Source organism: Anas acuta, chromosome 3, assembly GCF_963932015.1.
Source record: "Anas acuta chromosome 3, bAnaAcu1.1, whole genome shotgun sequence".
Lineage (NCBI taxonomy): Eukaryota > Metazoa > Chordata > Aves > Anseriformes > Anatidae > Anas > Anas acuta.
Window position 1 is genome coordinate 90,128,066 of NC_088981.1, and position 16,966 is coordinate 90,145,031.

The 16,966-nt window shown below is 34.3% G+C and overlaps 1 protein-coding gene across 1 annotated transcript in view; it reads left to right on the forward strand.

The window, feature by feature from the left end:
• The window catches only part of EYS (eyes shut homolog), an 830,760-nt gene that overhangs the window by 58,623 nt on the left and 755,171 nt on the right, over nucleotides 1–16,966 (forward strand). Inside the window, exons 4-5 of the mRNA XM_068678264.1 lie at nucleotides 627–754; nucleotides 5,912–6,026. Coding sequence (XP_068534365.1) covers nucleotides 627–754; nucleotides 5,912–6,026 — 243 coding nt within the window. The remainder of the gene's footprint in view (nucleotides 1–626; nucleotides 755–5,911; nucleotides 6,027–16,966) is intronic.

The window sequence follows — 16,966 nt, forward strand, 5'->3', positions numbered from 1 at the left end:
CTAGAAAAATAAGGATGAGAGTATCAGCTCTAATAAATATTTTGTTGTAAAATAATTTACTGTTCTTGCTATGTAAATTACAGATTGCAGTAGCTGGCAGATGTCTTTCAGCATCAAAAAGAAGCATATTATCTGTGCTTCATGTTGGGGAGAGGGGGGGAAGGATACAAACCATTTTCTTTCCTTCCCTAAATATTGAATACTCTTTGGTGTATGATGTATTTCCTGCACTATCACTGTTTGATAGAGATTTTCACACTGAAAAAAAAAAATAGTAATGAGGAAAAACAAACAAGTTACAAAGCACCTTCTTGATTCAGTTATGAAATCACAAAGCCAGACAAATTTAGAGCTGCTGTATTTCGAACTAGCAAACTCACTTCTGGTATAATTTGTGCTGGAAGTCCTATTCCACTTGTCCTAAATGTCCTATTCCACTTGTCCTAAGTTATGTTTGTAATCTATTTGGAGCTACAATTTTTTTTTTTTGTTATGTATTTGTAGTCTGTTTAATATGATGAGACACTGTCCTGTTTAGGGTCTCTGTAGTAATGGAAGTAAATACTAATTTTTGAGTTGTCTTGGGTACAAAAAATAAGTATTTCCAATTTCCTTTTCTTCTGTAGGATGTGGCATGTAGTTGCCTGCCATTATTCACTGGCAAGTTCTGTGAAAGAATACTGAATCCATGTGAATTATTGCCTTGCTTAAATAATGCAACCTGTGTAGCTCAACAACAGAACTATAACTGCCGGTAAGATTAGAAATTAATGTCTGTACTTTGTTGGATCACTTGATGTCATTGACTGCAGAAAGAAAAGATGTCATCAGTTATAGAGAGCACAGAAAACGATAAACACATTTTAACAATTTTTTCTTATTTTCTGATGCTCTACAATGTAACATCTTGAAAATCAATTGAAGTGATAAAAAAAAAAAAAAAAGATTTAAAGCACTTAAGTTTCCTGATGGACCAACAGTATGTGAGACAATTAAATTACAGATACCATTCCCATTCAAAGGATATGATGTTTAAAAGGATACGATGTTTATGTTATGTTTCTGAAAAGATAAGACAACTGTGTCCATTCCTTATTCACAGACACGCATTAGTAGGTCTTAGATTGATCCTTCAAGAAGCATATTTTTTTTTTTTATTATTATTCAGAAAGACCATACTGAAAATTGTCCATTTGCGAATAACAGAAGTGATGCAATAGGTATACAATTTCATTCTGTTTTAAATAGCTTTATAGATATTTTTTCACACTACTGAAGAGTACAATTTGTACTCTTCAGATTTTCTTGGCTTTTGTCTGTTTGCCTTAAAAAAATCTGCTAAGCATTACTGAAGTGCAGTAAACAACTTTCAAATTTTAGGATATTCATTAAAGCAGAAAATTGATAGCTGTGGTACACAAAAGCCTGAAAACACATTACGAATGAACTTAGAAACTGCAAACGCATAACAGAAGTATAGAACATAAAGTTATATAAGAGGACATTCAGATGAAAACTTTGGAAATATAAATATATGTAGAAATACATTTACAACTTTCCCATGAAAGGGAACAAAAGAGATTCTGTGTACATAAATACACACATACACACACACACACACACACAGTTGTTTTCCCATATGCATAGCACAGAACAACAGCGTTACCATTTATTTTCCAATATTTGAAACACAGATATAAGATATTAATAATTTACTATTATGTAGCCAGTATTTTTCACAGTATGTTGGTGCATGAGTTAGTATGAAATGATGACTAAAGCTTACATTTAAAATCTGAATAACATGAACAATTAATACCAAGATGCAGATTGGCTTTTCTCTTAATAATCATCATAATAATCATAATAATATTGAAAAAAATATTCCGATCCCTGTGTATAATGCTGTTCAATAATTTATAATTTCAAAAAGCACTGCTAGAGATGGTGCTTTAACATGAACCTTGTTGTACCACCGACTGTGGTTAATAAAAATAACTATGCAAAGGTATGGTGTTTTAATGGTCTTTTTAGTGATATAATATGTGAGAATAAGAGAGGTATACATTATTTAGATCAATATAATAGAAAGTAGAAATGGAAAATTAACAACCCATTTAAATTGGTTATAAAGTGAATCACTTAAGTTATACTGTTAAAGGTAGATACCATACCAGAGGTATCTTGGGCTCAAAAAGGGTACAAGCTTATTCACTACTAATACCAAACACTAAGATCCTATTAATAGCAGTGTTGCCAAGATTTTACCTTTAGTATTTTTGTATTATTTATGCATTCAGTTGTGCTATCTATAATATACATATTTGACAAGACAGGCAAGTCACATTTATGGAAAGCTGGTTTGAGATATGCGATAAGGATTATAAGTTTATTATTTTAACACCAAGAATTATTTTAAAAGGGAAAGCAACATCCTAGAGAAAACATTATTGAATACAGTAATAAGCAGTGCATCCTTCAACTTTGTACAATGTCAAGGGTTTGGCCCTGAACATACCGTTAAGTAAAATCTTTTGCTCATGTTCTTTCCTCACGGTATTCCCTAATATCTAAACTATACAGCAGGCTTTCTTTGTGAAGGAAAAGAAGAACTACAGCAAGTGTTTCATACTTTCCAAAGTAAAGTATCCAAAACAGGTGGTGATATGAAGCACTTTCTGAAAGTTCACAGGGTGCTCTGTAGAGAGGTACAGAGAAAGCCCAGACTAAACTAAATACTAAAACTGTAAACTTTAAAAGTTAGATAAAAATGGCCACATTGGAACTTCATTTTCAAAATCCAGCTTTAGTTTTAACACTCAGTCACTGAAGGATCCAATTACTGTTTACAACTTTAAAAAATGTTTATTGTTAATAAATTAATTTTCTCATTTTTTTGTGAAAATAAAATCAATTTTCCACAACTTTATCCCAAATACTTAGGGAATGTAAATTATGTGCATAAGTGTACTCTTATACTTGGAAGATTTAGGTCAGAGAAAGCATTTTGAAGGAGTGTGTCAGGTACTTTTCACAAGGAGACCAGATGCAGTAACTTGGTTGTGAGTGCTGCAGTCTTGCCAAAGTGATAGTGTTGAAATGCAGAGGTGTGAAGAGCTTTAGAGAGATCAACAACTATCAGCAGCTTTTATTAATTTGAAGACTCAAAATTCCCCTTGTAAATGTGTCTTGCATTAAACTTGGATTTAAAAAAAATAATAATAATAAAAAATAAGAAGACCTATAGGAACTGTGGTTTAACAGTTTCAGATTTGTTAAGTTATAAGCTTTGAAGCTTTCTGGGAGTGTGAGTCACTTTTTTATAATTTATTTTACCTGTGGAAAGCCTCAGGTAAATTAATATATTAATGTTTATATATTAATATATTAATATACGTTAATTAATATAAAATTATTTAGGAGGATTGAAGCTGGTCATTCAAAGTTCTAAGTGGAAATTTTCTTTCATTTTTGGTAATAATTTTCAAATACTGTATTTATGTTCATGTTTATATTTATATTTATATTGTATTTGTATTTATATCTAGTTATTCCATTAAAAGCTGCATGTTTTTCACTTGTTGTAACAACTGATCAACTTAAATAGTACCGTAACATTTTAAATAAATATAATGGCATTACACATATAAATAATAGGTGAGTTGACCTTTTGTTCCTTTTATTTTGTTTTGGTTGTGCCTACTTTATTTGCTTCTCCTTATGCTCAAGCTGCATTCTGCTTATATCCATCACCATCTAAGCTTCTATCTTCTTTGAGAAAGCAGTTGTTTTCCAGTCTAAACATAACAAACAAACTTGATTTAATTTTCCTCACTTCAGTTATGATGTATGACTATCTTGTACCCTAATTCCATCCCCTCAGTCTTCATATCATATACAACTTTGTGCTAAGAATCTAATAGTAGCATTTTTTCTTAAATGTCAAATTTTAAGGTGAATTCAAATAGACAGTGAACAAGGATATCAATCACAATAAATTGTGACTGTTTACTTTGTAACTTCTATTATTCATGTTTTTTAGGACAATAACAAGTTACAAAAAATGTGAAAGGATGTTCTGAGAAAATTTGTTTTCTTAGTGCCATATTTGCCACTTTACAGCCAATTTTTTTCCTGTTAATTTACCTTATATTCTCTGGCATTGTCATGTCTATTGCAAAGAAACATCAAAAACAAAACTATGAAAAATGTGCAAATATTATCTATTATCTATTTTATGAAACAGTCATAGATTACTCAGGTAAATAGAACCAAGAATAACAGGAGCTCTCTCATCTGATTCATATCATAGCTGAAAACCTATCAGTAAAACAAATATTGTAATTGAGTTAATCTGATTTGTTTTTAAGTGTGATTTTAAAAACAAATTGTAACAAAAAATATTATATAGTTGTTTATATACATATGTAATATTTCTTTTATGGCTAAGCATGTAACTGCCTGATATCTTTAAATAAATCCCTCATATCTTTGCTGAAATAAAAGCATCTAAGCAATATGAAAAAACTTGTAGTTACAATAATTGAACCGGAAATTTTGTAAGAATAGACTTTGCAAGAATTTTGATTCCAAGTATTCAAAAGGGTAACAGTTGCATTTGGTGTGCATAGCCATACACACTGATTAAGCTTCTTTTGAATTCTTTAACTGATTTAGAAAATACAGTTAACTCAGAAATTTTCTATTGAAAATTATTGCCTCTATTATACTAGATATTGAAAATAATATCTGTTAATGTTGTCCACTCCATAATTATGAGAGGCTCCATGCATTCTGAAAACATCTTCATGATTTCCAGCTTCTGGGCTGAGCCATGAGACAAAATACCCATCAGAAGAAGCAAAAGAAACCTCCTATCTATTACTTTTGTGTTCCTTCAAAATCACATTTTTTTCACCTAACTGGATGTTTCCTTTCTCTTTTACTTAAATATTTTCTACCAGAAAGAGCCTTTAAAAAGAGGAACATACTAAGTATGTCTCTAAGTGAATCAGACAGAGATTATGTATCTTTCAAAATACAAAATAGAGTTTTTGCACTCTGGTTTCTACTTTTTCCTCATGTTAAGCAAGATATAAATATTCAAATATTTATTTTTCTGTAGTGATCTGTTATCTCTTTTGAATAAGACTTGTTTATTATCCATTTGAATCTCATCTTTTTTACTGCACATGGGATTCTTTTTAAACACTGGAGGGCTGGAATAGAAAAGACTATTCTATAATGACGAATGCTGGCATGAAGAAGAAGAAATACCTATAGATACTTTTACAATAGAATGAATAGCCACAGCTCCATTCATATCACATAGAACCAACAAACAGTCACAAAACAGAATATTAGTTTTCGCCTTTAAAGAAAATACAAAATTACAGTTAAGCAAACACAAAACCAGCCATGTGTTATCCTCTGCACAGGTTCCTTACATTGTTTCTTCATACCTAAGTGTGTCATTAGTGACTAGTCTTTGCTGATCATTAGCAATGATTGATGCTAACTATTTTAAACCCGATTTACAATCATATTTCTCATTTTTCTCTCTGATGGTTTAATTGACCCATCCTTTCTAATAGATTTCCAAAACCTTGTTTACAGCTTTTTATTAAATATTGCCTCATTCTAGATTGTTTTTGTTTCTGGAATATTATATGAAGCATTGGTATGAAAATACTTCAATCAATGAAAAAAATATTTTATGGAGAAGTGAAAATATCCAAACTCATAGAACTGATTTTAATTGCTTGAAAACATGTTCTGCTTATTCTAAATAACGTTTGAGATCTGTTTTGTTACTGAAAGAACATTATTTAATAGAATTATGGAACATAATTAAATACAATTAATTTTTAAAATCCAAAATACACTCTAAAATACACTGGTGTATTTGCAGCTGCATGCCAGGATTCACTGGAAAGAACTGTGAGGAAGTAATTGACTACTGCAGACTGCTCAGCATCAACTGTCTGAATGAAGGATTGTGTCTTAATATAATTGGAGGATTCACTGTAAGTAATTTAATACATGTTAAACTAATTCAGTGTTCCAAAGTATAAAAGCTTCAGAAAACCAGAACTTGAAATGCATTCATTACTCTAAGAGACAAGAGGGACATACATTTATACAGTTGCTGTGTATACACAAGGAGTATTCACTTGGGTGATATGGATTTTTTTATTACTTTTCTACTGAGACAATGTTTGGCTTTTTATCAAGTAAGAAGACTGAAGAGTATTTTTATAGTTAAAAGAATACATAACTAATTGTGTTCCAGTGCTATTATCCACACAGATAATAATCACAGCTATATTACAATCTTTAAAAATGCATTGCCTGAATTGAGTACATCTGTTGCCATTGTTTAAATTTAATAAAAACACCGTAGTCTGATGATGAAACTGCAGTGTGGTGAGGTTGATTCTAACTGACAAGTTGGGAAAAACAAACACACACACACACACACAAAGCAACAAAATACACCATAATTCAGGCTGGTTTAACAAAATATCTCTTTAAAATTCTGAGCAATATCCATCATATACCAAGATTTTTCTGGCCATAACTTGTCAATAGAGAGGAAATAATAATTTCCCCCAACGCAACTTAAAGATTACTCTAAACTAGCACTCATTCTACAAATAATGGAAAGTGATCACATGATCAAAGACTTCCCTGCAGTCTGTCTGAGACCAAACAGTCTGGTGTCTCTTCTCCCTTGGAATTTTGAAAAGAGGAATGTAGAACCTGGAAAAGGTGAGTAGAATCCTCTAAGTTTGGTATAGCCTTCTGATTTTCAGACTGTTCCTGGGAGAATTAGAAACAGTTCAAATCCTAGACTGAACTCAAAATTCTCAGGATTCATAATCTTTTCAAAAGCTGTTTGATTATGTTTTATTAGAAACAATATTTGTCTAAACACTGTTCTGGTTTCCACTTGTCCGTTTAGGTGTTCAGGCAAAATACATTAGGATTACTATTACTTCTTGTGACAGGGAGCTGGAAGAGTAGTCTACTCTGTAAAGGAAGGATTGCTGGGACCAAGTGTTACAGCAAGGCAGGCAGGAACAGTGAATGTCCTCACCAGCAAGGGGCATTGTCCCTCAGTAGCCGCAATAACACTGAAGGTCAATGTTCAGCCAATAGCCCACTGCCAAGACTAGTCTGTAGTGACGAAGCAAATTTGCAGTCAAGCTGAGTAGTCAAGTCAACAGGTCAGAATCAAGAAGATACAAAGTTGGATACATACCTACTGACAAAATAACTTGGAAAAGTTCTAGTGTAAAGACCTGGGCTTTAACACAGCTCATGAGTAAATGAATGGAAGGCCTGTAACTGCACATCTCAGAGAGGGGATTTGTTTTCATGGCAGGCTGATCCAAGGTGACACTTCTGTGCCATGTTTGAGCTGACCTTGAACACAGGCAGTTAAACCTGTGAGAGAGGGGAAAGAGGTCACAGAGGAAGAGTGTAGAAAAAGATAGTTTTAAACAGGTTAGGCCGATTGGAGCCTGTTGATGCATTCAAGTTCCTGACAGCTTCTCTCCCAACTTAATTTGAATCTGAATGCTCCTTGCATGTAATTATTCATTCAATACAGATCTTACTGACTTTCTTACAGTCATAAAAGCTGAAGAAGCATAGATATTTTCTCCCCAGTGCATTCCAGCTGGCTCTTTGTGTTTGGTCAGGTTTCTTGAGTCTTACCTGATCTCTCATCTGCTTTATACAGGTGACCAAAGATTGTTTCTCCTATCTATAGATAGGAACAAAGAGAAAAGAAACTTCCAGTCCTTTGTTCTAAGTAGTCAGCTTGTATTTTTGCACCTAAGCTTTTTGTGCAAGTTCTAATTCAGATTCTGCTGTGGACTTTTCAAGCATCACTAAGAATCAGATTCATACCACTGTTGACTGCATCACAGTCACCAAGTTGCTGCATTTTGCCCTTTTACTTGGTCTCTGATCTTAATTGCCAGAAACTGCTATTTAGATTGACCCATAACTCATTCAGCTGCTTGCAATTCTACAGAAAGGTAATCAGATCTGTAACAGATCTATAACAATAATTTTATTTAAGAGCATGAGAAAGTTAGTTAAACAAATACATGTGAATCATAAGTTGAGCAATTAATTAATACTTCTTTTTACTGGAAGAAGTATATAGTATCTGCTAAATTTTGAATACTGATTTTTTAAAACATGCATTTAAGGAATAGTTTTTGCACTGTCAGCAAATATACATTAACTAGAGAAACTTAATGTATTTTAACAGTAACCTGAGGCACTTTGCAAGATATTGTATATCAGATATTATTACTAACAGAGTATTAAAACATACAGTTACAGAAGAGCATAATTCTTGCTTTGTTGAGTATGCAATATACCCACAGAAGAATAAAATAGATGGCTAGGAAGTATCTTTATCTGATAATTTGCCCCTGCACATTGTTGCCATGTTGAACAGGTTGCCCAGAGATATTGTGGATGCCCCATCTCTGGAGGTGTTCAAGACCAGGTTAGATGAGGCCCTGGGCAAACTGATCTAGTGGGTGGCATCTCTGCCCATGGCAGCGGGGTTAGAACTAGATGACCTTTAAGGTTCCTTCCAAATCAAGCCATTCTATGATTCCATGATTGTTGATAACAGATGCAACAAACAGGAATACTACGCCCAGCTCTGCTGCACTGAAATAAGGAGAGTCAAGAAAAGACCATACTGGTGTTTGTATCTCTCAGTTAACTTATCTACATGATAGAAATGTTATAGAATCATAGAATCATAGAATATCCTGAGTTGGAAGGGACCCTTAAGGATCATCAAGTCCAACCCTTGACACCGCACAGGTTTATATTCAGGTCCAAAACATTTATTTCAGCTCTTTTCAGATATTTGTATCTTATGTCCACTTATGTCAAGCAACAGCAAAAACTAGAGTATACAAATTAAAATACATTAAAAAAAAAAACACACAAGTAAAACAGGTATCTGACAGTGAATGTCGTTATATGATAATCATCAAAAACACACCTTCATGACCACTATAAGATGTGATACTCAGCAGAAACTTTGTTAGGTTATAAAATGCAGGCAAATGAGATGGCACAGCAAAGGCTGGTTTGCTTTATGTAGACATCGATGCCTACAGTACCGAGTGGTATGGTATAGTATGTGACAGAATCACAGAATCATAGAATCATTTAGGTTGGAAAAGACTCATAAGATCAGCAAGTACAACCATCACTTAACACTACCAAGTACACCACTAAACCATGTCTCTAAGAGCCACGCCTACACATCTCTTAATGATGGTGACTCCACCACTTTCCTGAGAAATACTTTAAGAGACCTTAAGGAATGATGAAAGAATTTTCAAAAAATCAAAGTGTTGAATCTTAAGATATAGTTTATACATGGATTTTGGATTTGAAATTCATCTCTAGCTTAGCTAAAAAGTGTAGTAATTAGAATTGAAACAGTATAGTTATATGTTTTTGGAATTGTAACAATTATCAGCACAAACCCTCTATTAGTAATTAGCATTAATTGCAAGTAATTGTAACACAAATAAATATTCTGCTTACACTTATTATGTTCATTAATTTACTCTAAGTTTCAAAAACTACTTCTGCCTCTATGAAGAAATCCCTAGGTCGAATGTATGCTAACTTTATGTTAGACAGTAACACTTAGGAAGCATTTATTGATGATACTACTGTCAGATAAATATGGGTATTGTTACTTCTTAGGAAAATGACCTCATATTTCATGTTCTCATAGTTCTTATATCTCAATTCTAATACCTCATATTTCAGAATACAGTTGTAGTAGCAACTAATAATATCCTTTGCTGGGGATACCTGTTGTTTTCTATCATCCTGGGAACCAAAGTAATGATGTATACATTGATATAGGATTTATCAATAGAAAAATAGTGTGTAGTTGCATAATTAATTGCAGTTAACATAGCTTAATGAAAACAGATCACATCAGACAAAGTTGACTTAATGAGATAACCTGATGGATAGTGATAGAGAAATATTTTCTGCTGCAATTCCCTCATGAAACAAAATAAAACATTTAATGGAGCATGTTAATCTCTAAGAAAAAAAAAATAAAAATAAATAAATCTAGATGACACTTTAATGGATCTAGGCAAACAAAAAATACTGACACAGGATAGTTGAATATTCTGCTTTTTCTAGCCTCCCTCCCTCCTCAGATGAAGCACAAGATCCCACAGTGTGTGTTGCTAGATGTGCATGTTCTGGCCAACAGCCAAGAGGACTGTAACAGAGCTAGACCTCTTTTATAGATAAATTTCAGGATTTTTTTCAGAATTATATATATATATAAAAGCATAAAAAGTGTTCTAATAGAGGCTGCATGCACAAGAAAAAATAATCTGTCAGTTACACAGCAGTGACTGTTTCCTGATACTCGGTGATGATTAAGACAACTGTACTGGGTCTGGCTGGAATGTTAACTTTCCCTGCAGGAGCCCATACAGTGCTGTGCTCTGCACTTGTAGCTGGAACAGCAGTGTTATCACACCAGTGTTGTGTCTGCTGCTGAGCATCTACTGGCACAGCATCGGGACTCTCTCTAACCCTCCTAGGGGGTGGGCAAGAAGTGAGAAGAGAAACATCACCAGGGCAGCTGACCTAAACCAACCAAAGGGATATTCCATACCATACCATGTCACACTCAGCAATAAAAGGTGGAACAGGAAGAAGAGGGCTCTCGTTGTGAAAACATTGGTCCTCCTCCCGAACACCGGCTACGTGCATTGAGGCTCTGCTTCAAGGACGTGGTCAAGCATCGCTCATTTGTGGGAAGTAGAGAGTAATTTCTTTCCTCTGCACTTCCACATAGCCTTCATTTGTTTTATTTGTTTGTTTTCCTCCCTTTTTTTCCTTTCCCCCTCCCTTTTCCCCTTTCTTTTTTTTTTTTCCTTTAGTTAAATTGTTTAGTTCATAATAATCTTTCTTTAATTATTATTATTATTATTTCCCTTTAATTAAATTATCCTTATCTCAACCCATGAGTTGTTCTTTGCTTTACTTCCCCTCCTCATCTAAAGAGGGGAAGTGAGAGAGCGGTTGTGGTGTTCAGCTGCCCAGCACAGTAAAACCACCACAACAACTTTGAGCTCATGTTAGATATTGAATTTGACATGAGATCCCACAGCACTATTGATGAAGGGAGAAGGACAATCCATATAGTCAAAACAGAAACACTTTTGTGTGGGCATAATTCTTTCAGTAGAGGGTGTATCATGGGCAGTTCTATCAAAATTGTTTTAATGAGGCTGAAAAACTGGAAAACCCTGGAAACCCCTACAACAATGAGTTTTGTAGGTTACAGACAAATCAAAACTATAACCTTAAATGTACATACAGATTTACAAAGTATAGGCAATCTTGGGCTGTTAGTTTTCCTTAGAAGAAAAACAAAGGAACAACTATATTTAGAATATTTAATTCTAGGTACCAAAAGATGTTGAAGTCACATTAACAAGGAAATGGTTACATTTGTGCATAGTGCTGTGCAGCTGCTTCTTCCATGCACCACTGACTACACCATAAGCATTTAAAAAATTATTAGGTAATAAAATGCAGTGTAATGCAATGTATCAGCAGTTTTCAGCTAGATCAGCTAGGCCAGGTCACAGCTGTCCTGTCCTAGTGAATAACTACAGTATACATTAATTTTCAGCAGAATCATAGAATCAAGAATATCCCAAGTTGGAAGGGACCCTTAAGGATCATTGACTCCAACTCCTGGCACCACACAGGTCTACCCAAAAATTCAGACCATATGACTAAGTGCACAGTCCAAACACTTCTTAAACTCCAATAGGCCTGGTGCAGTGACTGCTTCACTGGGGAGCCTGTTGCAGTGGAGAGGGAGTGGAGGGGCAAGCACTGATCTATTCTCTTTAGTCACCAGTGATAGGACCTGCGGGAATGGTGTCAAGCTGAGACATCAGGAAGAGGTTCTTCACTGAGAATATTGTTGCACACTGGAACAGGCTCCCCAGTGAAGCAGTCACTGCACCAGCCTGTTGGAGTTTAAGAAGTGTTTGGACTGTGCACTTAGTCATATGGTCTGAATTTTTGGGTAGACCTGTGTGGTGCCAGGAGTTGGACTCGATGACCCTTGTGGGTCCCTTCCAGCTTGGGATATTTCTTGATTCTGTGATTGTATGATTTTCTTCTAGGGAAGAAAGAAGGGATTCAAAGGTGGGATCCCACTACCTATTTATCTACAGCAAGTGGCTTAGATCAAGACAAAAAGAATTATCTCTGTTTAAAAAGTTAAATAAATAAATATCAAAACCAAAGATACTAAATAAAATAATAAAAATAAAAAGATTAAGCTAATTTAGCCTAAATTATGAGGATAACAGAACTGCCCATTATCAAATTTTGGAATCTTGGAAAGATGAGCAGAAGAACATGAAAGTGGAAGGCTGAGGATTTGAAGACAGTCTAGTTCCAGGCATACCAGCCTTATTCTCTAGGGAAGGACAAAATATTGTGTTCTTATATTTCAGTCATTGAATTGCATAGTGTTTACAGAATCCATAGCCTAATGATGACTACCTACAGAAGTGTATTTGAGGGAGAAGAAAGTACAGCCCTACAGCATTTGCAGGTAAAGTATTTGGAATAGCTACGTATTTTTTCCAATTTCTGCTCAACCACACATTGGTTATGGAGGGACTAAATGCAGATTAAAAATGCATTCCCCTTCTTGTAGGGTGTAAAAAAGCTCATTCACAGCTTTTTTCTTTCCTCACTGCTCCTTACCATGTTACAAGCAACAATCTATCAACTTATATGGTTTGCGTAGTGTACCCAAGTTTATTTTGTCAATATGCCTTTCTCCCATCATCCTGACAAGCCACTGATTCGTGGACGGTTATGTACTTAGTGCTAACAAAAGAACTGATTTATAAAGACACAAAAGCTGAAGCTAAAATATGAAGTGAAAGCAGTGTCATTGTAAGGGCCGTTTCCATTTGCATGCACTACACTTCAGACAAGGACTAAGCAAGTCACACAGACTGCCTCAATTGCTGGGCTGCATTGGCAAGCAAATAAAAACTAGAGCAATATTAAAGAAAGAGACAATAATCTCTGATATCTCTATAGAGTTTAAAATTAGGGTCATTCAAAGCAAACATTTACATTTTCTTTGAGAAGCTGTACTAAAACTGAAATGTGAAATGTAATGTTGGAATCATTGTCAATGAATGTCCTGGTACCTTTCAAAAGATCAGTAGGAACTGGTGCTGATTCCTGGCTATGTTTATACAGGGATATGGAAGTAAATTGTGCTGTAAAGGCAGACCAAATCTAGATCAAAAACAAATCATGTTTTTAACTTCTATAAATGTCTTGAAGAATATGTGTTCTACAAACATCCAGCATATGCCTGGGAAATATTGATTAATAAAACATATATCTATTAACCAACCGTATCGCACTCCACAGGTACCTTAAAGGAGGCTGTAGCGAGGTGGGGGTTGGTCTTTTCTCCTACATGCCTGGTGACAAGGTGAGGGGAAATGGGCTAAGGTTACGCCAGGGGAGGCTTAGGTTGGAAGAACTTCTTTACTGAAAGGGTTGTTAGGCATTGGAATAGGCTGCCCAGGGAAGTGGTGGAGTCACCATCCCTGGAGGTCTTTAAAAGACGTTTAGATGTAGAGCTTAGGGATATGGTTTAGTGGGGACTGTTAGTGTTAGAACAGAGGTTGGACTCAGTGATCTTGGAGGTCTCTTCCAACCTAGATGATTCTGTGATTCTGTAACCACAACCAAACTAGAAACCACCTAATTATGTACCAATATACATTGGTACATAATCACAGAGAATCACTTTTATATATGGATATGTATTTAATAGTGTAGATAGAATAATATGTTCCACTGTAACAGGACATAAAAATTAATACAATAGAAAAGGTTTGTACCTAAAAACTTGCCCTGCAGATGGTTCTGTGGCTGTTCATGATATATACTTTTGATCCTTTTCCTCACGAATATTACCAAAGCCATAGCTGTTATACTTGGAGTTTTATGGTGAACCTAAGATATTTCAATAACAAATTATGAACTGAGAGAATATATGGTTGATAAAGTACACTTCTGAGTATAAATGAATAATTGGTAACACCAGAGGTCACATGATTGTGGTTTAGACTTAAAAAGTAAAATAGGACCATTGTGTTCCCTAGTAAAGCAGAAGAGGCTTACATGCTAACACAAAGAACTACCTTCAACAAAGGCAATGATACAAGTTCTTTTTTTTCAGAATGGGGGAAGGAGGAAAGAGGATGGAAACTCTCTTTTCTTTATTTTCACTCCCCATTCCCCCATTTCCCCACTTCTGAATGCCATTATATGGTACACCTTCACCATAACATAAGTGATACTATAACAATTACCGTAACAATCAGGTAGACAAAACTCTATGTCTCATTCATAACCAGATTAGTTTTGCCCTTGTGGGTGCAAAATCTGAGCCTTCAGCCACCTGCTAGGATGGGAGTCAAACTGCTTTTTCCAGAAGTGTGGCTAGAACAAGCCCACAAGCACGTGGTACACCCTCAAACAGCCTGAGAAACAAACTGCAAACTCAGCTGTCACTGCTCCCCTTTTCCACTTTGCAAGCTGTTCTCTGAGGAGGCTCTCTCAGTCTTAATGCTCTTTGACAACAGTTTATCCACAGAAGTCTGGCTGAATTTATAACCCAGAAGCAAAGCATCTCTATGCAGAATGAACAATCATCTTCCAACCTGAGCTACATCAGTCACACTGCTTAGATCTCATTGCCCTAAGAAGGCCACAGCCATACACTTGGAGAACCCATTTGTATTTATTGCATGAGAGAAGAAATAAATAAGTTCTAGATAACATGCTCAGAATGAAAAGGAAGTAAAAGAAGTATAGCTGAGATAAAGCATTCCCCTATTTAACAAATGTAGTTCTAAACAAAACAAAAAGAAGGGCAGAGGGGAGGGAGACTAGGGCTCTTTTGAAGCCCTCCATACTGTATCAATCAAAATTTGTCTTCTGAGTATTAAAAAAATAAACTAATTAATTAAATAAATAAATAAATAAATAAAAAGACCTTTAAGGAAACAAACAAACATTTAATATGTTTGGCATACTATATATTAAAGCAGTTGGTTGGAGTGATAAAATTGTTATGAATATTTATAACAGCTCTACTAGCAATGCTAGAAGCAATGAAAATTGGCACTGCAAAATCTACTGCTCTCAGATGCAACTTTTATATTTATGTACAACATATAAAATAGATTATTGTCATTTTCCTTTTAAAAAAATCTAGAGACTCTCTTACTGTTTTCTCCCCATGGACTGTTTGAGCAATATAGTTACAACTATGTGAAGCCACTTTGCCACTGTCATTAGTTCTACTGATGTCTCTCTTGTATTTGTCCTTCCAGCTGACTGTTCAAACAGCAGCAGTTCAAAGTCAGATACTTCCACTGGGGGCTAGTTTTGCAGAAGTTAATTAGTCCGTTTCCTTCTATGCAGCAGCAGTAATTCTACAGAAGACTTCACATAAATTTTAAAGAATCCTATACAGTTTTGTGCTTCTTCAGTATTTAATTAGAACTTTATCAAAACAACCTTTTCTTACTTTTCTTATTTTATTGAAATAAACAGCATCAAAGCACCCTAGGTGCATTTCACACATGCTATTAACTATTGCTGAGCATTACAGAAGTTAATGAACAGCGGAATTCTTCATGTATTGAACTAAATATTCTGTTTTCCAAGTGTTAATTTAAAATAAAAATATTAAGTTAAAACTCTGAAAATGTAATAACTTTACATGAGTAAATGGTAAAGGTAGAATGTATCTTAATTGATCTACTATAATGGCATATAGATAAATGTAAAAGCATAATAAAATAAACTGGGGATAACCAATAAGAATATCTTGTTTAATTTTTAAACTAATCTTTTATGAGAACATGACAGTCATTTTAACTCAATGCCAGCAAAGCAAACAAAGCATAAGGCAGCACAAATAATGAGAAATAACATAGTTAAAACTAGGAAATATTACACTGAAAGAGTTGGGATATGATAGTTATGAAATATTGTTTGTTATTGATAAAATACAATGCCATTTCTAAGAATTATATGAAAAGTAAAAAAAATAATAAGACGTTTTTGACACAATGAAAAAGACAAATAATATAAGCTGGGTTTTAGGTGATAGGAATGGAAAGACAAGAAGACTTTCCAGAAGAAAGGAAAATTAATCTTAAGGAAACAGTGTTAAAACAAGAACAGTGAAAGTATTACTTATTGATTTTATACTATGAAATAGTCCTTATATTAAAGGCCATACAACCTACAGCACAGATGTTTCTAATTTATATGGGAGGATATTAAACATGGGGGAGATGAAAACCTTTACCAGGGTGGAACAGCATGTGCATTAAAAAAGCATGTGCATTACAAAAACATTAAAAACATTAAAAACATTAAAAACAGCATGTGCATTAAAAGTGCATTGCAGCATGTAAACATACGTGTCTGCAATGCACTTCTGGATTGTAGAATCACAGAAAAGATAGTGCTAATGAGCAACTTTTTTTTTTTTCTTTTTTTTTTCCTTAAGGAATTATGATTTTAATTTCATTGAGTGAAGCCAGAATTGTTCTGTGTAAAAGTTTAATAGGTTGGATAATAAATAGTCACAATGTTAATAGACAGTGCTCTTTCAAAAATTATTTATTATGAAATCTTTCAATGATTTAAGGTCCTATATATTCAAACATATGAAATTATATAAAACAATGTGTTATTGCCTAATCTAGCAGTTAGACAGTTTAAGTATTAAAGAGAACTGGAAAGATTAATTTCAACATGTATGAAGAAGTTCTCCAGATAGAGGCAATTT